The 26822-nt window shown below is 35.0% G+C and overlaps 1 protein-coding gene across 4 annotated transcripts in view; it reads right to left on the bottom strand.

Moving 5' to 3' along the window:
- Positions 1-26822, bottom strand: part of ARHGEF4 (Rho guanine nucleotide exchange factor 4) — a 481275-nt gene that overhangs the window by 204561 nt on the left and 249892 nt on the right. For 2 of the 4 annotated variants that reach the window (XM_031959839.1, XM_031959840.1), the window contains 2 exons: positions 12767-13087; positions 242-371 (listed from right to left, as the gene is read on the bottom strand). In XM_031959839.1, coding sequence (XP_031815699.1) covers positions 242-371; positions 12767-13087 — 451 coding nt within the window. The other 2 variants (XM_031959842.1, XM_031959843.1) reach the window with 2 other exon arrangements.

The following is a 26822-nucleotide window of genomic DNA, read 5'->3' as shown; positions in this document are numbered from 1 at the left end:
CACAATCCTGCCTGAAAAATCTCTTGGTTATATAGACTTTTTCTGTGATAATATTTGTTATAATGGTATTTGATATTAATCTTCTTTCTTGATAAAGAGCCAGGAGCAGAAATAGATTATCATCACAGCCTTCTGTCAAAGAATCCAACATGATGCAGGTCCCAACAAAAATAGATGGATCAGGCTTCTTTACTAAAAAAAAAATAGGTATCTCCAAAGTGAAAGGAAACTGTGTACTTACCAGAGAATGGTATGCGTTCTCTCCAACACTTGTGGTCCAAACAGGTTGGAGCACTCTGAGAGAATGGTTGTATCTTCAGAGCAAGAATGTCTAAAGGCACAGGGGAAGTGAGGGACATCTTCATGCGAGCCTGAAGATGGAGAGAAGAGAGAATTAACTGAAAGTGAATAAGATTTACTTTCTTGTTGTCAATTTCCCTTTTGCCTCCTCCCTTCTTAATTCAAATCTTGTCCACCTCAGGTAGAATGGCCATTGATATGGTAAAATGTCAAAGATGTGGGAGAGGGTTCTTTGACAAAACAAACAAAAATAAAATCACTACCCACAGCCTGTCATTGTATTTCATATTTTATCCTTAATGTTGTTTTTGTAGAGTTAAGCAGTTTTCTTATCAGACTATCTTTTATTAATTAATTTTTTAAAATGCATATACTCCTTGGAGGGATCCTATTTTAAGTTTGTTCTTTCCCGAACAAAGCAATTCAGGCAGCATGAGGATCTGAGGTATCTGGGGATGAGAGTTTGAAGAAACAAGAATAGGCCTCCCTCTTTCCTCTCCTTCCAAAAAACTTTGGTGCCTTCAGTTTTTTTTTTTTTTTGGTCCAGTCTTGCTGGTTCCATTGGCAGAATTCTCTCCTTCTGAAGGGACCTGTGGAGTCTAGAATCCTCATAGGTTTCATGGAGCCCCAATTTTATTGGAAGGACATGATGGTGTGGCAATTTTTTGGTTTACTTTTTGTTTCTTAAGACCATATAGGTAGCTTGGTAGAATGAAGAGAATTCTGGCCTTGAAGTCATAAAGTTCTGGCTGGCTGATGTTCATCCAGCCTCTGACATACTGGTTGAGTGACCCTGAGCAAGATAGTGTTTTTTAGGTATCCCTAAAACTTAAGAATTGCAGAGAAAGTGCATTCTCTAAGTGAATGAATTTAATTTAAGTCCCTAAACCAATGATATCACAGCTCCAGTCCCTTACCCTCTCTCTTAAAGACGTGGTTCCTTTAGAGCAACCTTACATTGCTGAAACAAAAATTAAAAATAACAAAACCTCATCAAGACATCTTCGAGTCAGATTCTTATTTTGTAAATTACTATGTCTGGGGATTTTAAAAAATCATCAGCTATTACTTATTAAATTGCTACATGGATGGCTTTGAATAAATTATAGCAAGAGACTGTGAAAGAAAGTCAGTGTCCAGTCTAGCATAGTGAGGTAGCAGCATCTCTCTCCTAATTTTGTCCTTTCTCCTCTCTCCTACCCCTACCCCTAATTCTTGCTTCAGTTCATTATACTGCAGTATAGAAATATAACTCAATGGAGCCAGTTCAATATTTAGTTCTATTATATGGTGCATCTTGTGGGAAACTCAGTATGGAAATTCTTCCATCAGTACAAATTAGCAATTCATTTGCTAAGTATTTAAGAGAATTATTTGAAGGGAATTATTTAAGAGAATTACTTGACCTGAGAGGTCAAGTTCCTTCTTGTATGGTCACTCTTGAACCCAAGTCTTCCTGACTCTTAGTCATTTGAACCCATTATATAATTGATTTAAAGCTTAAAGAAATTTTAGAGGCCATCTAACCCAATCCCCTCATTTCACAGATGGGGAAACTGAAGCCCACTTTGGTCTAGATAGCTAGTAAGTCTCTAAGATATGATTGCAACACCAAATTTCCTCACAAGTCCAGTGCTGTATATGCTACTACACCTTTGTGATTCTGTTAGACTCTCCCTCAGAGAGTCTAGAACATGCTGCTCCTCACATATATCTTTATAATTATTATGTTAAATATAATTTTCTATTCCAACAGAATATCACAGTGTTTGAATTCTCAACAGTAGGTTTTCATTCCTAAAGATCATACTAATCTCCTGGCTTTTAAAATAATAATGAATTATAAAGTGGGAATAATAAACTTTGTATAATGTCCCATAAAGCTTGTTCTGAGGAAGTGCACAGTATATAAGCGTAAGCAATTATTAATATTCATATTTAAATTAGAGTGATAAAAATAAATTTTTATATTATGGAAGGCATAATCCACCATCTCTTACTCAGCTATAATATCTCAATATAAATTGTTTTATGAGATTAATTTCCCAAAGGGTTAACTATAAACTGGGCTTTAAAAGACATAGGGAATATACTCCAAGCTTCCTAGATCATGGTGGAAGCCACAGTATTTAGAAGCTCTGAACAGCCAGGTGTTAACATGAGTGCAGAACTATACCTAAGAGAAAAGGGGGTGAGAGACCCGGGAAGGTACTGAGGATAAATATGGTCTTCCTAAGTAAGGATAGATGTTGGCCTTGTTGGCACAAATGTCATACCCATTCTTAACTGGAAACCTTAAAATCTTTCCTAATGTGGGAAATGAAACCAGAAGATGAAATCTCAGTTTGATATACAAATATCTTTTTAATTCACATATAGATTCTGGAAAAGAAATGAAATTATTTCTCTGTTTATTCACCAACACCAAGGTTGAAATGCCACCTTGGAAAGGAAAATGAAAGAAATAAAGAAAGAAGGAAAGAAAAAAAGGAAAAGAAAGAAAGGAAGGAAGGAAGAAAGAAAAAGAAAGAAAGGGAATTTAAAAAGGAAGAAAAAAGAAAGAAAAGGGAAAGAAAAAAGGAAGAAAGAAAAAAATGCATTGTTAGGGCAAAGGAGTTCAGAGCAGACAAAGATGGAAAAGAGATGGTCAGAGCTGTGACAAGGACAGAACATACTGTTTCTCACAGATAAGGAATTTATCCCAAGTTCTGACTTTAATTTAGGTTCTTTTCTTTCAGGGTTAAATTACTTGACTCTAAAATTGTATCATTTTAGGGCTGAAAGGAGCCTTTGAGGTAGAAATATCATATAATTATAGGATTTTAGAGTTGGAAGGGTGCATAGTTTAATGGCTTCATTTTGCATATGAGAAAACTGAGACCCAGAGATGAGAAATAACTTTTAAGATCACATAGCAAATTATCAAGGCATCTGGGTGGTGCAATAGGTAATCAAGAAAGATTTGGCATTAGGAAGATCTAAGTTTCAATCTGATCTCAGATACTTAATGGTTTTTTGAACCTGAACAAGTCACTTAATCACGCTGTGCCTCAGTTTCTACATTTGTAAAATGGGGATAATAATAGCACCCTATCATAGGGCGGTTTCAAGGATCAAAATGCGATTATGTATAATGTAGTGCTTTGCAAACCTTAAAATGCTTTGTAAATATTACGTGTGTGGTTGTTGTTATGATAGGATCAAGATCTAAACTCAGATTTTCTGATTCCTAGGTGAGTGTGTTTTCCATGACAGCAGGATACTTTCCTGACTTTATTCATTTTGAGCTGCTGGGCATTAAAGGCTCAGCACACAAATATAACCACAGGAATATATGTGCATGAAGATTGCACCTTGCATATCTATCAAGACAGCAGCCCTTCCTCTAGTTTGCTAAAGCTTCTGAAAACATGTAAGACCAGGTCTTCCTTTAATCCATTTCAAACAAGTATTTAAGTGTCTCCTCCATGCTGGGTGCTTTTCTAAATGCTACGGGAGATATATGACCAGGGAAAGATTTAGTGACAGCTTTTTCATCTTGTTGAGGAGATAAGACATAAACACAGGAAAATAAAACTACCAATCCAAGGCAGTTTATGACAAGTATTAGGTCAAATATTATAGACGTAGCCTATAAACAAATGGAGTTCAGAGGAGGCAGACTGCCCTAGTCCTAGAAAGTTAATTAAGGAAGGCATGTTATAGCAGCAAAACAGAGAACTAGATTTGGGATTAGAAGACCTGGATCTAAATCTCAGCCTTTAAATCTACTATCTGTGAGACTTCAGGCATGTCTGTTAGTCCTTTTGGTTCTCAGTTTATTCAGTAAAATGCAGAGATGAGTCTAGATGACTTCAATGGTCTATTTCACCTATAAGCTCTTTGATCTGATGGGAAGGCAATTTGCTGAGCTTGATTTTGAAGAATGAGTAGCATGTGGATTTAAAATGCTTTTTAAAATTTTACTGAACTAGTTTGACTACAAAGTCACAAAACTGATTGTCTGTAAGCTAGAAAATAAATTGTCTAATTGCTTTATATAGTTATGCCATCTCTATATTCCATCAAAAGTACTCCATCGGGAAGCCAGTAAATATAGTAATGCCCCAGAAAGATTCCTGGAACATTCTAAGCCTATCCTTAACCTAAGTAAAATACCTCGGTTTTGGAGACAGATTGTGAAGGCACTCTCTGTGAAGTCTAAAACAATTCTGTGTTTCCCATTATGCAGCTTATTTCTCAATGAAACATACAAATATAGTCACAAACCTTATTGGCACATCTAAAAACCAGCTGCTACTGGATAGTCCATATAACCAAGCAAATTTCCACTCTTGCAATAAAGAGACTATACGAGCTGACAATAAATATAGAACTCTTCCCATATCTGAATGTTAATTGTGTAAAAGAAACAAAATCGTTTCTATCTAAATTTTCAGTTGATTCCCCCTGTTTAAAATGCCCTTTCTTATTTTCTCTGCCTTTCCAAATCCTATGAGACCCTAGTCAAGTTCCATAAAAATTTCTCTAATGATTCTAGTTCACTCTGGTTCTTCTGTTCTCCAACATTTCTTGCCTACACTGCCTAATTAACACCATATTAAGTAGTCTCATTTTCTCCTGCTGGTTGTACCAAGCCTCTTGACACTTTATTATATACTATCTTGTTCTTTAATTGTTCTAATTGCTTCTTGTCTGCCCAACTAGACACTTTGATGCTAGGAAAATGACCTTGTCTTCCCTTTTCCCCGAATTCCCTGTTGGGGATTCCTAATCCTGTGAGTGGCCAAAGGTGATCTGCCATCCAGATGATTTTCAGGTACTTGAGAACGCTTTATTAGTGGTTACAATTTTCCTCCTCCCCTAGGATCTCTGTTGTCATCTGACTGAGGTTTTGAGAATTCTCTTTGATTTATGATGTATTGGTCTTTTTTTTTTTGTGGGTTCTATAACTACTGTTTTTTTCCCTTCTTGGACACATTTCTTATCTGTCTTTCTTTGTCCGCATACATATTTAATTCTCAATCAGAATGGTATATAATGGAGAAGAATAAATATAGAGTCAGTCTGAGTTTGGATCTGGGTTCTGCTACTTGATATTCATGTGACCTTTTCCAAGTTATTTAATATCTCCGAGGGTTCTTCATCTGTAAAACTGCAGAGATTGTACTAACTAACAGCTTCTAAAACTGTGGTTTGCAAATTCATAAGGAATCCCTGTAATACAGGAGTAGGGAACCTTTTTTTTTTTTCCATCAAGCACCATTTGATTATTAATGACATCATTTGCAGGCCATATAAACACATAGAACTTGAGCAGTGGGAAGAAGTTGTATCTAGTTTTCAGCTCATTATCACTTGACATTGCATTAGCAAATGATTTTTGCAGACTTTATATGGACTGTGGGCTGGATGTTCTCCACCCTTCATCCCTGTTGTAACCAAATATGGAGGTAGCAAATTATCATTTATTATATGTAAATGTTTGATTTATATAATATATATCTGGGTCACATAAAAATTTCACAGGCAAAAAGGGGTCAGAAGTAGAAAAAGTTTAAGAAGCCCTGTATATGATCATCACTAAGGTCTGTTCTAGCTCAGATATTCTGTAAGACAGCCAGGTGGTTTAGTGCACTGAACTTGGAATCAGGAAGAACTCAGTTTACATCCTAACTCAGACACTTCTTAGCTTTGGGACCATAAACAAGTCATTTAAATTTTCTTAATCTCAGTTTCCTCATTTGTGAAATGAGGATAATACTATCTTATAAGGCTGTTGTGAGGATAAAAATGAGATAATATATGTAAAGTGTTTTGCAAAGCTTAAAGTGACTTATAAATATCAGCCATTTTATTATTATCATTATTATCCTGTGGTTGCATAGTGCTAGGAACACAATTTGTATCCAAAAATGCTAGTTGATTGATAAATGAACAAATAAATTCTGCAGAAATGACTTTTGGATTATACATGAGTTTGAATGATCAACATGTAGGATTGGGGATAGGGGGTAATCAAGAGTTGATCAGCTACATTTCCATGTTGATTTAGAGCTTGAAGTGAATTGATTTCTACCAAGGTAATTTTAAAATGGAAACCTGATGACATTATCTGTGTAAGGGGTTTTCCCCTTCAAAAAAGGATCTCCAGATAAAATTGTGGGATGGTGATATTTTCCAGATCATAATGAAGAACAAAATAGATTTTTCCATTTCTATAAAAACCAATTTTTGAAGATTTCATTTTTAAAAAACAGTTACTTTGATCTCACAAATAGAAGGAATTAAAACTTACTGATTTTCCAATTTATACCTAGACATGGGTAGGTTTTCTCTTATTCTTCATTCAAAGAGAGAGAATAAAAAAATCATAATCCTTTACCTCTGTGTGGCAATTCTAACTTTTAGGGGCTTCCACCTTTTCACTTGATTCTCAATAAAAATTTAGTGAAACAAATTGGGATATTAGACAACTGAAGAAACTGAGTACAAAAAAGTTAAGAATGCCTTGCTCAGTGTGACATAGTCAATTATGGAAAATGCAAGGATTAGAACTTGGTGCTACTAACACTGTTTCTTTCCTAGCTCAGATAGACTTTTAGAATCATAGAATCATATAGTTAGAAAGACCCTCAGAAATCTAACTGCCTGAATAGTGCAAAAATCTACCCCTCTCCACACTACCCACCGTGATATGCTTGACAACAGTCATTCAGCCTCCTCTCAAATATTTTCAGTGATCCAGGGATCATTCCTTTTAGTTAAGCAGATCTAACAATAGTTGATCTTATAGTCGAAAATTTCCTCCCTATAGCTTTCATTAATCAGTTCTTGTTCTGCCTTGTAGAATGACACAGAACCAGGCTAATTCTACTTCCATAGGACAGTCCTCTAAATGTTGGAAGACAATTTTAAAGATCATCTTCCCCATTTCCCAACTATTCATCACAGAATATGTTTACAACCCTCTGACTGACATGTTCATTCCTTTTTTTATATATTCTACTGCATTAGGGCCTACCTCAATACATTCCATGTCATGACCACTGCAGAATTTTGTGAGATTAGTGTTTTCCTTGAACAGGATGCTGTCTTATATTCATGCAGCCTAAGATTACATGGTAAGCAGCATGGTTTGATGGCATTAGAAGAATCAAACTGGGTCTAAGCATCTGCTCTACCACTTACTGGTTATGTGATCCATGGCTGACCCATTTAACTGTTTGTTTCTTTTTCTGTAGATTGATGAAAATACTGTTTGTGCTACCTACCTGATAGCATTGTTTAAAGGAGAATAGAGAACTTTGTAAGTTCTCACATGCTATGCAAATATTATTAGTTACTCTGTCTCACATTTGATTTATATTGAGCTTGTGGTCAACTAAAGAGCCCAAGCTCTTTTTTCTTTTTAAACAAAAACTGCTGTTAAATCACTTATGGAAGAAAAAAAGACCTTGGTGTTTTAGATTCATTCTATCTCCATTCAATTGAATTTTTTTAAAAATATAAATACAATAACAACAACTATAATAGCTATCATTTAATATAATACTTTAAAGTGCAAAGCACTTTACAAGTATTTTCTCATTTTATCATTAAATAATCCTGGGATGTGGGTGCTATTATTATTATTATTCCTATTTTACAAATGAGGAAACTAGGCAAGCAGAAGTGAAGTACCTTGCCCAGGGTCACACAACTGGTGTCTGAGGCCAGATTTGTCTTCCTGACTCCAGTTCCAGTGCTCTATCTACATATACATACATATGTTTACATGAGTATTGGATCATGATTCTAGCTTATTGGAATCATCTTAAATTTGAATCCCCTTGTTCAACATATTAACTATCTCTTCTAGTTATATATTATCCACAAATTTGATAAATATGTCTTCTGTGGTTTTAACTAAATTATCAATGAAAATGTTGAATGGAACAAGGACAAGAGGGTGACCTTGGTCCATTTATTAGTATTTTTGGGGCCTAGTTATTCAACCAATTCAGGATCCATTTAATTGTATTGCCATCCAAGCCCATCTCTCTCCATCTTCTCTCAGAAGAGATCATACTATAAGGAACTTTGTCAAATGCCTCACTGACAATCAGGTATACTTCATTTACCCCCTTACCAAAGCAGTTATATCTTTTAAGTTTACAAAACTCATGGGATCATGCCCTTCTGTTTAAAAATATGCATCTCATATATGCCCATTACTCTGGCATGAAGGATCCATTCCCAGGGTTAGAAGTATAATGCCAATTATTGCCCAACTCCTAGAGAATCAGGCCTACTATTTTCTTCGCTGTATTTTTCTCTTGAATCAGGATTTGGCTATTCTTTCCTTTAAAACTGAAAGCTGAGACTCTTTGGATCTGTTTCACTTAGAGCAGGCAGAAATCACAGAATCTTAGATCTCACAGGAGATGCAAGAGACCTTATAAGTAACCTCATCCAACCCTCTCATTTACAGATAGAGAAAATGAATCCCAGAGAGACTGACTGACATGTTCAAATTCACATAGTATATAGCACAGAACAGCTGGGATGGGAACCCAGACCTTCTGGTTCAAAATTCAGAGTTCCTTTTAATGCCCCATGCTCTCTTACATAAGATGAATGAGGATCTCTTTTTTCCTTATTTGTCCCCCTTCTGTCTCCTCATTATAGGTATATGTTCCCCTTTTGATCATTTAAAAAGAAATACTTATATTTATAAATTATATCAATAAAATCAATGTTATATCAAAAATTGAGACCATAAAATCCATTACATCAATAAATTAAATAAAACCTTTGTAATATTTGTTTCTTAGTTCTATGTACCATCTGCCCCTACAAATATCTGTCTTAAAATTCTACTATTAAACATGGATTATTAGGCAACTGCCTCCACTCATTCCTGAATGCTTCATCAATATCTCGAAGGAACTTCTTTTTTAGATATTCTTTTCAAAAACAATCGTAAGAAAGTTTTTTAATGAATATATGTGTATTCATACACATGCATAAGTATGTATGTATGTATAAATGGATATTTATATATAGGTATCTATGTATAATAGCATTATTAGTTATTCCTTCAGATTTTAGGTAAATTGGTTTAACCAGACTGCTTTCTTTCTAAGCCTAGCTGAAGTCATCCTTCAGCATAGCAGTTGTTTAGAAAAATTTACTTCATCAGTATCATTGGAACTGACTTTTCATAGGGTGTAATGGGCCATAATGTAGTTTGAGAAGATTGCTTTGCTCTTAACAAATCACACAGAAAAAGGAAGTTTTAAGGTGGGTTAGTTAAGCACCATGAGAGAGATCATTTTAAAGAAATCTTAACCTATGATACACATACTCTTTGCAGGGTTTTATCGACACATTTCAAAGAGCCTGTGAACTTGAATGAGAAAATATTTTTATCTTTACTTTCACTATCCGACAGGAGAATTTTTACATTTTCTTCTATCATGAAAATACACAGACACACACAGATAAGGGGTCCATGGGCTGGACCAGACTTCTAAAGGGGTTTATGGCATGAAAAAGATTAAGGATTTGTGTTTTCAAGGATAGCTTTCTTGGAGGGTCTGACACTCTAGCCATTGTGCCACTGAGCTACCCAAATACACTATTAGCTATTTTTAAGATTGCCATGGCTGATGGCAGGAGACATAAACTTCTTGGAAAAGGGACAGGGGAAAAAAGCATTAGAAATAGAGAGAAACTCAGGAATGGGCTAGGAGAATACTAAAGCAGATTTCAAGGGCCCCATCATTTTGCTAATGACTGTCTCTAGCCATTCATAAAAAGCAGTGTGGTCCATCCCTGTAGACATCATCTCTGCAGTCTCAAGTTTATAATGAAGAGTATATCATAACTGTCAAGTAATTCCTACAAGACAAATTGATAGTCTGCAGGAATTCTCTCTTAAAATTTTCTTTTAAGATTTTAAATTTAAAAACAAGACAAAACCTTCCTTCAATTCCCCATAACAGCATGGAGATGACTCTGGGAAGCCATGGCACCAGAATACAAACTCTAGCTGTTCTTAACACCCTGGGAAAGATTCAAATATCTGCCCAGCAACAGACTGTATATCTGTCATCTGAGGACCATACAAGCTGAGCACTGAGAAGCTCATCACTTGATTGGCTACTAGATGATGAATTTGGTGGCCTGGACAGTCCTAAAGTCCATCCTCTAGGATATTGAGGGGTTGTAATCTATGCTGATGCACTGAATACCTACAGCAATAAAATCCCAGTTTTCTAAAGTATTACAGTTAAGTTTTTTTTTAAAATGACACAAGTGATAGACTTTTTTTTTCCCACCCTGGTTTGGAGCCTTCCAAAGTAGGTCAAATTTAACACTTTGTGAAACACCTGGGCAACATCCTGTTACCATGGTAACCTTAAAAAGCACAACCTTAGTGTTTCCGGAAACTCAATCTGAGTACAAGGGGTAACAAAAGCAGTGACTAGAACCATGAGACACAGGAGCAAACTTATATTGGAAAAATAATAACATTTTAGCCACAGAGTCTGACTGTATATTTTCTGCAAGTTTCATGCTATAGTAAAACCTAATTCCTCAAACCTCATTGCCTTATATTTCTTAGTGGTATTTAGACTTTCCAAATATTGGCTTTCAGCTTAATTCTATAGCAGACAAGTGAACCTGAGCCTCATAGAAAGGGAATTAGCATGGGTTTTAAATCTTTACTTTTTGTCTAATGTGCCTTTCCTTGGAGAATTAGAAAAAAGTAAAAATATTTCTTCTTAATGGAAAGAGATTTGGAATTGACAGTCAGAAGGCTCCAGGTCAAATGTCCTTTTTGACATTTTCTAGCATGATTACCATGAGGAAATCAGTAAGTCTTTTTGAGTATCATGTTTTTAAACCACAAACAGTGTATAATAAAAACTCAGCAGAAGCAAGATTGTATAGTGAATAGAGGGATGTCCTTAGTAGGATGTCCTTAGTAGGAAAGAGATATTATGTAAGCCAATCACCTAAATTATTGCTGTCTCAGGTAACTTGTTAAGATGTTATATTACAAGAATGCTTCACAGGAGTACTAGTGGGTATCATTTTTATCTGAGGAATATCCTAAATTAAAGAATCAGAGTATGAAATAAAAATGTTTTTGCTACCCAAATCAGAGATTATTGTTAGGAATGTTTTGTTCTTAAGCTACCAAGTAAATGTAAATTATTATTATTGCATTCATTTCCCTGTAATAACCACCACTAGAAAGTAGACCTGCAAATATGTACTTCACCCCTTTCTTAGTCTAACATTCAACTTTCCCCACAATCCACAATCTGGCTTCAACTTGCCTTTATAAATCTTATCTCCCCTTACTTCCCACAAAATCTCCTCCTAAAGCCATTACTCACTTTGGCTGAAAAACATTTTGTTCTTACTTATCTCTATACTCTCTCTCTTCCTCTACCCACAGCATGTATATTCTCCCACCTTTCCCAAAAGGTGTTCCTCATCTCATGTTTCTCTATCCTTCAGAAATCAAGTGCATCCATCTCCTTCAAGAAAGCTACCCAGATCATTCCAGCCTATGCTGAGCTCTCCTCCTACAAAAATGCATAGCACTTAGTGTCTGTACTATGCATAGAAGGATAGATTTAGAGCTGGAAGACATTTTGGCAATACTGTAACTCAATCTTTCATTTCCCAGATGAAGTCTCTGAATCTCAAAGAGATTAAGGACCTTACTCAAAATAATAATTGGAAAAGATGGGATTCAAACACTTAAAATTATAGGATCATGTATTTAGAGTGAGAAGAGCCCTTTGAGATCACTGAGTCTTCTGCTCTTTTATAAATGAGGAAAAATGAGACTTAGAGAAGTTATATTACAAACCCAAGAACATAAAGCTAATCAGTATTTAAGATAGCGTCCAAACCTATGTCTTCTGATCTCCAAATCTACCCACTATTCAAGGCTGCTCTTCTCATTCCAAAACATTGAATGTTTACTTACATACTCCCTTGGAATATCTGTTGGTGATTTCTGCTGTTATCGAATGCTTATATTATATTTTGTTTTATTATCTGTGTATTCTCGTGACCCTTCTATAAGCTTGTTAATTATTGGGATCATGTCTTTCTATTCCCTGTAGCATTTAACAGAGGGCTGGGGATATAGTGGGTAGTATATGACCACATGTTGATAAGGAGAAATTTGACACATAACAGGGAAAGAACAGCATGAAATACCAACCACAAAACACACACAAAACAATCACCAGGAAACAACTACCACAAAACACACACCTGTTCTCCTATGGTAGGATTACCACAGAGTCGTTTGCCACTACTCCAGACAGCCAGGAGCCAGGAGGAGACAAGATACAGCATAAGAAAGACTGGACGGTGAGATCAGAAAATAACAGGCACAGCTGGAGAGTAAGTACAAGGCCAAATATAAAGAAAGATGGCTGGAGGGTCTTACTTTAACCAGGTCCTTTGGCAGCGTCCCAGCATGCACCCCCCTCTCCAAATGGGCCTGTTTTTTAAATTTCCTTTTCCGCTGCTTCTCCAGCCACAAGTCATCAAGGCTGGCATAGTGGTTCCGAGACATTGTTGTAGTCTTGCAGGATGTTTCCGAGGGATTTCTGTCCGCAGAGAGGAAGGGGAAAGTCCAGGTGATGTTTTCAATGGTGGAGAAGGGTCTTTGGGTGGGCACTGTGGGAGGGACCCTCTTACCATAGTGGCAAACCAGCTTCTCACCTGGTCTTCCTTCTGACGGCGGGTTGTTTTGGAAGGTAGGGTCCTGTTTTGTAAGCATCAAGAAAGGACACATAAATTTGGGACAGGTTTTATTTACCCTTACCCTTTCCCAATCAGACAACAGCTTTGTGCTTTGGTTAGGACACCTAGCACATTTATGACGGCTTTTGAAGATGCTGACATTTTTAGGCTGAGGCAGACAAATCAATTTTATTCCCAAAGCTAATTATTTAAGAAAGATTTGCCTTGATCAGAAACATTACGGCATCAAAGATACTGCTGAGCCTGATATAAATATAAAATGTAACTTTTAAAATTATACAATCACAGAAATAATGAATTCTTAGAATCATAGAATGTTAGAACTAAAATGGATCTAAGAAATTCCCTAGCCTTGATTTCCTTTTCATCTAGAATGAAACCAAGACTCAGAGAAGTTAAATGATTTACCAAAATATTAACTATTAATAGGCATGTTATTCAAGTGCAAATGTATTTTAATATATTACTGTCCAGTAATCCAGTTAAAAGCACTTTATTTGAAAATTTAGCTTTGGGAATAAGATTACAAATACATGTATAATTGATATTTTTGTTATTAATTCGTTCCTTCTCTAACGAAATAACCACTTAGCTATTGAATGACTAATTATCAAACAATTAATTTCAAATTTCCATTAAACATCGAGATTTTTGATCTACAAGACACCAAAGATCCTAACATTGAATCTTAAAAAAAAAGAATTGTTTAAATTAAGAGGCTTTTGGGCATTGTGTTAAGGTGGTACCTTTTGTCTGCGTTTGAGAATCATCCTCTTGGCAGTTTACAGAAGCCAATTTTCTTAAAAGATTTGTTTTGTCCCCTCCTCCCCTCTAGACCCACAATTCCATTCTCAGGAGCCTACTTTACATAACAAGAAACCCTTGTACTATGGCATCCAAGGGATCTCAAAGCTTTTTATACAGATTATCTAGGAGAAAGGATGAAACTGTTCTTTTAACTTTTTCCAGAAGACTGCTCTTTTTCAATTACAGGTAGAGAAGATGCTTGGTTAATTGCTATATGGTAAATTACTTTTTATAGGCCTTCACTTGGTAGATGAAAGGATAATTGCTTAATTGGGAGAAAAATATAACAGGAGAGAGACTCTAAGTTTCACTCTACTATTCCAGTTTTATACCTGGAAAAGGATTGAGATGCAGAAAGAACAAATAGCTTGCCCAATCTCAATATAATATATTATGGTATCAGTTAAGCAAGATACCTCTTTCATCTACTGTTTAAGACCCTATAATAGTTACCTAATGCCTATCATTAAGTCCTAGAATTTTAGAATATGAGTTAGAAGGCATCTCTGAGGTTATCTAATTCAACCCACAAGACACATTTACTTCCCTCTATACCAGCATTTAAAGCCCTTTATAACTGTCCCCAATCTATCTATCCAACTTTATCTTCCATTAATCCTTTTGTTCAAGTCAAACTATTATCCTACAAACACACCATTCCTGTTATGGCTTCTGTGCTTTTTCCTCATGTATTCTGCCTTCCAACTTCATCACTCAACTGAAATTTCTCTTTTCAAAGTAACCAACAATAACCTTATGTAGTCTTTTCTCAGTCCTCATTCTTCTTAACTTCAATTCTGCATTTAACATTGTTGACCAATCTCTCTTCATAAATATTCTTTCTTCTCTGTTTTTTTAATGATACTTTCTTACCTAGCTAGTTTTTTTTTTCTGCTTCTCCTTTACTAAATCATTATGTATGTCATGTCCCCTAACTGTGGATGTTTCGCAAGGCTCTGCCCTGGGTCCTCTCCTCCTACAGATTATTCTCTGATCTGCATATCTAGTCTCAATCTCTTCTCTAAATTTTAGTCCTATATCACTAGCTGGACATTATCATCTGGATGTACCAGTGACATCCCAAACTGAATTTGTCCAAAAGACAACTCATTATATTCCCCTCAAACCTACCCCTTTTCAAATATTTTCTATTTCTGTCAAAGGCACCACCATTCTTCCAGTGTCTCAGATTTTTAACCTTGCTACTATCTTCAACACTACTACATGAGTCCTTTTCTGACCCCCCTAACTATTAGGGTCTTTCATCCATGGAATATCTTGTGTTTCCCTTGCATTTTAAAATACATATTTTAATGTTCATACATATATAAATATGTGTATATATGTACACATATTTATATATGTATGTATATACACACATACATAGCGTCTCAATAGATTGTAAGATTCTTAAGAGTAGGGGCTGTTTCATTTTTTGGTCTTTGTAGTTCCAATATCTAGCATCATGCCTGACACATAGTAGTAGCTTAATAAGTACTTATTAACTATTTGGTTTATTTGCTCTGGTATTATGGAAATACAACCTATATTCAATAACACAGTAGATATTAAATGTTGATTGACCAAAGTAGCCACTATGCTTATTCAGAGAAGCATGGCAAGGAATATAAACTCTATATCTTATATTTTCACCAGACTATCACCATGAATACTGGATATTTTCAAATAAGGGACCTATTCTTCCACTAACATCCTACTGCAATGCCTCATCATGGCACAAAGGTGAAAGGAGTTTCTCAAAGGATATGATAGGAGAGTACAAGTTCTGGTTGGACCTACCAAGCTGGGAAAGGTTCATGTAAAGCTGGTAGTGGATTGGTAGTTTGTAGAATTTAACATGAAAAGAATAATCATGACAGGGTTGGTCCAACAAGGGATGATGGGGGAAGAGGAGGGAAAGAAACTAAGAAAGATTACCTACTAAATTATGTAGGGGACTCGACCTACTTTTGATGGCAGGAAAGTTAAAGAAATAACAGATTTATAAAGTATTGATAGAAAGAACATTTCTACTTCAATTAAAAAATAGTGAAACTAATTATTTTATAACACTTCTATTAGGCAACTACGGGTTTAAAACAGTGAAACTTATAGCAGTTTTATTAGTCAAACTGTGGGTCCATTAATCACTAATGTCATTAGCAACATGCTTGACAGTCACTGGGTGCTTTTCCACAATTTAGTCATTTCAATGGCAAAATTCAGTCCTAAAAGAAAATTGTTGCTTTGTGAAACTAGAAATCTAGATTCTCTCTTGATAATACTACAATGTGACCCAGATAGAGTGGATGTGCCTTTTTTTTCTCCACTGAGATTTTGGGAAAGATCTGACCATATGTTTTCTCATAGGTATCTTTACGATCAATAATAGAGAACCTTTTTGATTCTTAGTAAAAAACAATGTCTGATTCCTGAAGTCAGTTGTTAAAAGAAAAATAGAAATATGGAATCTAAAGAGTAGTTGGGTTATTCCAATGGATTTCACATGTTCTGGGTACAAAGCAGGAAAAGATGGCGATGATGGTGCATCTAGACTAGTTTGTATTCATTTCTAGTCAAGGACCTACCTGCAAAAATATGCATCCAAAGAAATCAGACTTTAGCACAGGAAAACTCTTATTTGGCACATGAGTGGGATGTCAGTTCTTTCTCCTGTAGAATTTGTATTCAGTGCAAACTTTTTATCCTAGTTGCAAAATTAGAGTCTAAAAAATCAATTCTATCCTCACCTCAGGAAATGGAAAGTTCATCACTATGCAGCATAGGAGAATTACCTATCTATTTAGTGGAAACTATTATATTAGTCAATGAAGATAGAAGTTGGTCAAATCATATTGCAGTGGAATTGGAATTTTATCATATATTATTGCAATTAGTGAACAATTGTTCCTTTTGGAGATTTTTGTTGTGATGATATTTGTTGTAACAGAATTTTACCTCTGTCAAAGATCCTAGTTGTATCTTTATGAGATAATCAAATTTATTTAGAAAAAAGATTCAATTTATAGTTTAAATAAATTCAAACTATAGTATATTTGCTTACATGTTTTCCTTTTCATTCCATAGTTTATGTTTTCTCCTCTACCCTCATAGAGAAAAAAGGATGGGAGAGACAGAGGGAAGGAAGGGAAGGAAAGGGAAATAAAGGGGAAGAGGAAAGAGAAGAGGAAAAGGAAAGGAAATGAATGAAAAAGAATGGAGGAGAAAGAAAGAAAGGGGAAGGGAAGAAAGGAAAGAAAAGAGAAGAAGGAATGAAGGAAGGAAAAGGAGGAAGGAAAGAAAAGAAGGGAAGAAGGTAAGGAAAGAGAAAGGAAAGAGAGATAGGAAAGAAAAAAGGAAAGGGGGAAAAGTGAAAGAAAAGAACAGAAAGAAGGAAGAAAGAAAGGAAGGAAGGAAGGGAAGGGAGGGAGGAAGGATAATGTTAATATTAGAAAAACATGTCTAAATAGAAATAGGTCTTCACACAACTGCCATTATTGCTACAAAATTATTTTTAACATCATTGAAGGCTAAAATAAGGTGTACTCAAAGGAGCAAAATAATTACAAGTATTCAGAAAGGTATTACAAGGGTTCAGAAAATCCTGGAAAGATGTACATGAACTGATACAAAGTAAAGTGAGCAGGAGAACATTGTATACAGTAATAATAGTATTGTAATGATAATCAATTATGAAAGACTTAGCTACTCTAATCAAAATACAATGATCCAAGACAATTCCAGAGGACTCATTCCCAGAGAAAGAACCAATCAATTTCGAGTGCAGAATGAAGCACACTATTTTCACTTAAAATTTCTTGCTTTTTTCGCAACATGAATAAATTTAAAATATCTATATGTGTAAATTTGTAAATTTTGTAAATCTATATGTGTAAATTTGCTTATCTTTTCAACTGGTAAGAGGAAAGTAGGAGAGAATTAAAAACTAAAAGAAAATTTAAATAAATGTTAAAATAAAATATATCTACATAGTGAGCTAGTTTCATTATTCCTAGAGTTAGAAACTTATTTTGAAGGAAAAAATATTAAACATTTGACAAATATGAGACAAAAAAATAAACTACAAAAAAGTTTTATTTCCATGACTTCCTGGCCATGTCTATTCACCTTGCCATAAGCTTCTTTATATAAAACAGATGAAAGGAAAAAAAGAAAGAAGGAGCAAAACACACCCTTTTACCTTCTGTTTTGAAATAGCAAATTTCCTCCTACTAGAGATTTTTCTGAGCAAACAGAATCTTGTCTGGCAGAACAAACAAAGGGTTATATTGAAAAGCTCTGTATATGGAATTAGAAGAGCTTGAATTTTGGCTCTGCTGCTCACTGCACATGTAGCCTTGAGAAAATTACTTAACCTTTCAGTCCAATGTGACATTTCATTCATTTGCAATATGGTGCTGATGAGGGGGTGAAATTAGTAATTAGGTGACCTCTTAAAAAATAAACCTAGGAATCCAGAGCTTAAAGCACAAGTTCTGTTCTCACAAGTTCTCACAAATATATGTGCTATTGTTCCAGAGTTTAAAAAAACCTAAAACCAAAAAGAAAGCCCCCCCCCAAAAAAAATAACCCAGACTGTGACATGGTGATAATCTTAATGAAAATTTCTTAATCTCATTAGACACATCAGCTATTATGGAACTGATGGGATGAGATGCTAACACACTGTCATAGTCTGAAAAAAGACTATACCTCTGGTGGCCTAGTCTTTTTCTCTATAACCGACTCTCTATTCCGTCATGAAGTTTATACCTTGAAGAAGAAACAAGGAAATACACCTTTCTCCCTTCATTAGAGGTAGGGGTAGGGCTACAGATAGAGAAGACAAATAATATTCTTAAATTCAGCAGATGATTTTGTTGAACTACTTCCCCCACACCCTTTTTCTTTAATTAAAAAAATTATTATAAGACATGGTTCAATGAAAAGAAAAAACAGAAGGGATTTAGTTAGAAATGAAGGTGAGATCAAGCAAAAGATAATATAAGAACTAAATAGGTAGCTAGGTAAATAAATAAAATTGCTTAGCTCCTATTTCCTATCTGTTAACCACACCCTTCTACTTGGCTCTTTCTCTAGAACTTCCTCCATTAGTAAGTTTCTGTACTTGGAACACTCCAGGTTAGAAAATACCAGATTCCTAGCTATTTGACAGTTCCCTGGCTACAATTTCAGGGGTGGTGGTGGTAGGAAGCCACTCAGATCCAATTGAATGGGAACCCTTACCTAATTAGAACATGCCATAGTAGCTATGATTTAGAAGCTCCTCTGACTCTGAAATATCAGAGGTGCCCAGAAGCATGGATCCAGGAGTTCCTGGATCAGTCTAAGATGGCCTAGAGATCATAATATATAAGCATCCCTCTTGATGTCACTGGTACTATCTCTTTCTTATGTCTCCTTTTGAGATCTATGTGAGAGGGTTGGTGGACTGCCAAAGTCTGAAGGTGTCATCCCATGGTTGATTGGCTGGTTGCTGTGCTTCCTTTTCGAAGAGGACCAAAATGACATCCCTATGATAGATTTGAGTTACAATGTGTCCAACCATGGTTGACCAGACCAATATGGGCTCGGGATGCTCTGCCCAGGTCAGACACAAATATGAGCCCCTAGGAACATAGTGGCTCATTGGGCTACCTTTAACACCCTCTCCTTCTTGTATCTGTCTTTTGTTTCCTTAGGGGTTACCTTGGCAGTAGATATTCCAGAGATGGCCACATTGATAATGAGATTGACATATGCATTGCCAGAGCTATTAGTCCAGTGTTTGGAGGTTCCTAAGGAAAGTGTGGGAAAAGACTGAAGGTCTACAAATTCCTTATGCTGACCTCATTGTTGAATGCCTATAAAACCTAGATAGTCTACCAGTGCCATGCCAGGAAACTGAATCATTTCCATTTGAAGTGTTTTAGGAAGATTCTGAAGATCACCTTAAAGGATAACCAGACATTGAGGTCTTTTCTTGAACTGCCAAGCATTCCAACTCTGCTACAGAGAGTACAACTCCATTGAGCTGGCCACTTTGTTCAAATGCCAAATGTACACTTGCCAAAAAGACTATTTTATGGAGAATTCACCCAGGGCAAATAAATGTTCACAAGGTGGTCAGAAAAGTTGATACCAGGATCCTCTCAAGGCATCTCTTAAGAACTTAAGAATTGATTGCATGACCTGGGAGACATTGGCACAGGACCATCCAGCATGGCAGGCCCTCATCAGAGAAGGTGATGTGCTCTATGAGCAAAGCAGAATAGAATTAGCTCAGAAGAAACAGGAGATGTGCAAAGTTAGAGAAACACCCCAAATGTTCATAGAGACTATTTGTGTCTGACCTGTGGCAGAGCGTTCTGAGCTTGTATTGGTCTGATCAGCCACAGTTGAAGACGTTGTAATTTATCTCTAACATAGTGATGTCATTTTGGTCCTCTTTGAGAACAAAAGACAATAACATAATCTGGTCACTGGACCGAGATGGCTCTGGAGAAGAAAGTGAGGCTGGAGACTTTGCCCAGCCCTTCCTCACTTCAATCCAATTCACTTGCATGTCATGGCATCAGCTCCATGATATCATGATCCTCTTCAAGAAGACAAACAACAATAACAATAACAACCAGTTAAGTCCCATCCCCTTCTCTTTGGGGCTTTCCCTAAAAGATATCAAAAAAGGCTTATTGTTTTCAGCACAGAAGCAGCTGAATAGTAGATAGAATTGGTTTTGGAGTCAGGCAGGCTTAAATTCAAGTACTACCCCTGACACATATGTGATTCTGGGAAAATACCTTAACCTCTCAGCATCCCAGGCAACTTTCTAAGATTATAAATTGCTTTGTGGATATAGGAACATTAGCAAATTGAATTTCTTCACTCTGTACCAATGAAATCAGAGGGCTCAAATAAAAAGCTTAAAATAAAAATAAAAAGTCCTCAAAAAACTGCTTTCAGTATTGATTGGATCATTTAATGCTTCTATAAAGCATTTTTAGTTCTAGTGATGAATCCTAACACATGCTAATAGATTTATTTTTAGCAAACTCACCACCTCTCTTCAATTTGATTAAGCCTAATTCACTTGCTCTTTCACAGTGTAACAGAAGACTGTGGGAATGCCTCAGGTAGAGAGAAGATGCTTATTCCTAGGTCTCAGAAAAGCCTGGGCTGCTACTCCCAGAGAGCAATATTTAGAGCAGCCACAAGAGGGAGCATTCACACACTCTCCAAGTTGCCTTCCTATTCCCCAATAAAGGTTTTTCATTTGATCAGTTAATTTTTGTTTGTTTACTTTTCTCCCCTGTTTTATATAATTTTATGTCTCCTAAATTCCTTCAACTGTGTGTATAGAGACTTTTAGATTTTGCTGTCCGCTATTGCAATGTGCTGCCCCCATACACAGTTGGGGTAAGTGACTAAAGACAGGATAGGATGTAAGGGGTACCCCTAAATCTTCCCAGTAGTCTATTACAGGACCTAAAGTTGCAGCAACTTTCAACCTTTTGAGTTAAAACATCGAAAGTCTTACTATCTATTGGTAGACTTTGTAAGCCCATAGAATCTTTTTGAAAAGCAATTTGACAGTCTGCAATTATTGTTGTTTCTCCAAAAGGATCATAATATGGGGGAGGTGATGCCATGACATGCAAGTGAATTGGATTTAAGTGACAGAGGTCTGTGCAAAATCATCTGCCTCTCTTTCCCATTCAGAGCCCTTTGGGTCCAGCAGCTAGATACAGATCAGGACAACAGGAGGTGGTTCTGGATGCAATGGGAGATCTTGGCCTTTTTAAGCTAAAATCTCCAACAGATTTCAGTTCGATTGAGGTCACATCCATTCACATCCAATCAGTGATTAAGGTTAGGTAGCAAGTGAGGCAAAGAATATCCTCCTTCACTTAGTCAAAAAAAAAACCAAAACAACAAATCCAAAACCTAAATAAATAATAATACCCTTCCCCTCAGGGATTTTATTGTCTGTATTTTCAAAAACAATAACAAAAAATAATCTATTCAAAGATCATGAATTTAGAACCAAAAGGTAATTTAGAGGCCTTCTAGTCTGACACACTTATTGATAAGGAAATTGAGGCATAGAGCTTAAGTGATTTGCCCAAGATTATACAGGTAGAAATGAGACAGTCAATATTTTAATCTGGGGTTTGAATCCAAATATAGTGTTCTTTAGCTATGCCCAGAAAAAGAACTCTGGGAGATGACTAAAAACCATTACATTGAATTCCCAATCCCTATATTTATGCCCACCTGCATTTTTGATTTCCTTCACAAGCTAATTGTACAATATTTCAGAGTCTGATTCTTTTTCTACAGCAAAGTAACATTTTGGTCAGGTATACTTTTTGCGTATCTAATTTATATTTTAATATATTTAACATCTACTGGTCATCCTGCCATCTAGGGGAGGGGGTGGGGGGGTAAGAGGTGAAAAATTGGAACAAGAGGTTTGGCAATTGTTAATGCTGTAAAGTTACCCATGTATATATCCTGTAAATAAAAGGCTATTAAATAAAAAAAAAAAAAAGAAAGAAAAAAGAAGGAAAAAAAATAAAACTTTGCAAGCCTCAAAAAAAAAACACAACAAAAAAAACAAATATAGTGTTTTTTTTTGTGACAACAAATAGAATGATCCTGATGTTTATACAGTATGGTTATCAGTAATATTAGCTGTAATTACAACAACAATAACAAAATAGAAGTATATTCAACAGTATGTGAATATTTAAATAAATGATACTTTGATGCAATTTTACAATAAGAGCATTGTATGAGGAATATTATGAAATATAGAAAGACCATTATGAAATAATGCAATAAAGAAAAAAGGCAAAAACAGAAGAATAAACTATATATTAACTACAACTAAAATAAAATAAATGATAAAAAATGAAAATGAATGAAAAAGCAAAGACAATGTATGAATTAAAAAATTGGGTTACTTTGATATAATTTTACAATAAGACCAATGTATGAGGAATACAAAGATATCTGGAAATAGTATTCTGAAATAATGCAAAGCAAAAAAAAAAAAAAAAAACAAAGGGCAGAAACAGAAGAATGGAGTACATATTAACTAAAACTAGATAAAAGGAGAATGAAAATGAATGAAAAAGCAAAAAATCTTAAAGAGAACTTGGGCAGTATGATTGAAAAATTGTTATGATGCATTGAAATCAACTAATTTAAATGTAAATAGTTGCAAAGCAAGTTTAAATGGACCTATTAATTTCCAAAATTAAATTTCTAATCAAGCATTATTTTTAAAAATCACTTTCTAAGGGAAAAAATCTGTTATTTGAGAACCAAATTACAAACCAAACGGTGTGATATAGCAGTGATGGAGACTTTCATCACCTATATATCTGCTGAAGATCACTATCTGCCAAAAACAGAGAAGTGAATTAATTCTTTTTTTTTGATTCCTCCAATGATAATTTCATTCTTTAAAAGGCATTTTTAATTTGGATCCGATTCTTAAAATCAAGAAAGTACTGGTTGCTAAGCTAAAAATGATGGAAGCCTTAGGGGGGAAAACTACTCTGTCTTGTAATTTGTGATAGTAAAAAGCCAGGAGTAGACTGGGAAGCTCAGTGATTTGAAACTCTAAAACAAAAAGAGAAACCATTTTTAATGAGGAAAAAAAAGAACGAGCTGTCTCAATAAGATCAATATGGATGCACAAAGAACTCATCAAATATTCATTAAAGGATGCTATAACATTATATATATGTTATAGTTATTATATATATCATATATAATATGTAATATATCATATATATTATATATTCAAGGAAACTTTTTAAATGTACAGAAGATGGAAGCAATGATAACTGAATGAATCAAAAAGTTTGACATGGGCTTGTAAGATAGAATATTAGGAGTACTGAAGTTCAAAATGAATTGAAGATGGTAAGGAAAATCAATGACCAAAAAAAAAGAGATTTAAACTAAATTGGGATGAAAAGGAGGAATTAGAAGTAATAATTCCATTGCCCAGGTTGTTTGAGATAACAAACAATAGATAGAAGGCAGAGCCACATGATTTACTTTTCTTCTCTTTTTTGCCAAAGAGAATGGAGAATACAACAAAAAAGGTTAATGGGGTTAAAGGTTAAAGATTAAAACCCAAGTAGGAAGATAGTAAGAGGGTACATGCTACTTATGACAGGTTCAAGTCACCAAGTCCAAATGGACCTAGGGTCTTAAAAGAACTAAGAAGGATGATAGTTGAGCCATTGCCTATAATCTTTGAAAGATTGTGGTCAGTAGAAGTATTCCAGGACTATATTTCAAATCTTTTACTCAATGTCAAAAATGGGAAGAAAATAGAATTTACAGACTACAGGCCAGGGAGTTTGACTTCAATTTCTGCCAAAATAAAAAATACATTTTTCCCCTAGAATGTATCATTAAAAGACAAATACATCAAAAGGCTGTTAATAGGTTTTGACACAGCACCTGGCTACTTTTGATCCTAAGGTGGTCAAAGACCCAAAAAGTTGCTGTATTTATCAAAATATTTATATCAGTACTTTTTATTGTAGTAAATCAATATCAATAATATCAAAAACCTATAAACAAGGTGGGTGCTCATAAATTGGAGAATAGATAAAGAAATGAATTACATGAATATAATGAATTGTTTTTGTACCTCAAGAAAAATTCAAATATGATGAATTCAGAGAAACCTGAGATGATTTGTATGAATTGATAAAGATGAAAAGCAGAAGCAGGGGATAATACACACATTTCTTACAATAATGTAAGTAATAAATGAAAACAACACAAAGGACATCTAAATTCATATTAAATGCAATAATCATAAGATGATTAAACATTTATCTTATCCATAGAAAAGTAGAAGACCACTGGTATGAAATATTTATTATAATGTCAGACATGGTCATAGTGTCAGTTGACTTTGCTCAATTGTTCTTCTATGTTACAAAGGAAGTTTCTGATGGGAAGAGGGTATATCAGGAAATGATTACATTGTTAAAATAAAAAGAATATTGTGAAAATTTTAAAAGGAAATCAGCTAGTGAGCTTCTAGAAAAAGAAGCTGTGATTAGCCAATAGTTTAAACAAGATGAAGTCATACTAGACTATCTTTCCTTTTTTGATAGTTACTTAAACAAAACCAAGGGAATTATGTAGATACAGTTTACCTATATGACAGCAAAGACTTGATAAAATAGATTTTGAGTTTCTAATGGAAAACATCAAAGTGATAGTACAATTAAAAAGATTCTTAAGTATTTAAATTATTAGATCAAAATCATCAATGTAGTCATCAATGGTTTGATGTCAAATTGGAAGGAAAAACAGCAGAAGTCCCCTGGAATCTGAACTTGGGTCTATGTTTTTATTAGTCAATAACTTAGCTTAAGGAAAAGGAAGACTTAATAAATTTGCATATAATATGCAGCTGGCACAGATAACTAACATGTTAAATGGAAGAGCCAATACCTAAAAAGATCTTGGCAGGATGGAATATTGAGATGAATCTAAGGAGATGAAGTTTAATTAGAATCAGTGTCAAGTTTTACATGGGTTCAAAAAATCATCTTGATAAACATGGAGGGCAGGGCAAAACATAGTACTTTATCTAAAAAAGTTATTAATATTCATAAGCTCAATGAACCAACAATGTGATATAGAAGCCAAAGTAAAGAATTAAATCTGACTACATCTAGAGAAGTAAAAGATCCTGAATGAGGGATCCCACTGGATTCTGATCTGGTGATCAGATCCCATTTGGAGTATCTAGTTTGGGGTGCCATATTTTAGGAACTCTAGTTGTAGAGTTGTAGAACTCAGGATAACCAGCATAGTAAAGGACCTTGAGTTCATGCATTCAGTATTAGCTGAAGGTGCTAAGTGATAATTATCCTGGTGAAAAAAAAGATGGGGACATGATGCCTGATTTCAAATATTAAAATCTGTTATATGAAAGAGTGCTTAGATTTATATTGTTTGATCCTGGTGGCCTTGGAGCTTGAAATAAGAAAATGGGTAAAAGTCACAGGCAGAAAAATTTAGGCTTAGTTAAAGAATAATTTTCTAACAATTAGAATTTTCCAAAAGTAAAATGTACTGCTGCAGGATATAATGTTTTCCCCTTCACTAGAGGTATTCTAGTGAAGATAGGCAGATCTAAATAAGTATTCTTAAAGTAGGTTGCAGAGAAAATGTTGGTTGCAGGTATGGGTTGAACCACCATTTCTGAGGTCCTATGGAACTCTGAGATTCTTCCCAAAAATCCACCACAGAGAAGCAAACTCAATATAGAAGGCTTTCTCAAGGTCTTTATTATTATTATTTTTTAACATTCCATGGGTTTCCAGTATAGCAACTGGGCTATTTATCTCTTCCCTCAAGGATAGTATGAAGAACTCTGTCAAATGCTATCAAAATATACTGTCTATACTCCAAATAGTAGGAGGAAGCTAGGTGGCACTTGGGAATGGATTTAGGAGTCAAAAAAAAAAAAAAACTTGAATCCTAATACTGCCTCAGACACTTACTAGCTATGTGAGTCTGGACAATTCATTTAACTTCTCTTGGGCTCAATGTCTATGAAATGGGGATACATTTCACCTACATCCCAGGATCCTTGTGAGGATACAATGAAATAATACATGCTATAAGATTTAAAGTGATATTATTTTTATATGATTTCCTTAATTTATCAATCTAGTTTTCAGTTGCTTTTTAGTCATATTCTATTTTTCATAGACCCATCTGGTATTTTTTTTTTTTTGGCAAATACACTGCAGTGGTTTGCCATTTCCTTCTCTAAAACATTTAACAGATGAGGAAACTAAGGTGAATAGGGTTAAGTGACTTGCCCAGGGTCACACAGCTAATAAGTGTCTGAGACTGGATTTGAATTAATGGAA

This window comes from Sarcophilus harrisii, chromosome 3 (genome assembly GCF_902635505.1).
Source record: "Sarcophilus harrisii chromosome 3, mSarHar1.11, whole genome shotgun sequence".
NCBI lineage: Eukaryota > Metazoa > Chordata > Mammalia > Dasyuromorphia > Dasyuridae > Sarcophilus > Sarcophilus harrisii.
This window is presented reverse-complemented; position numbering and strand designations above follow the sequence as displayed.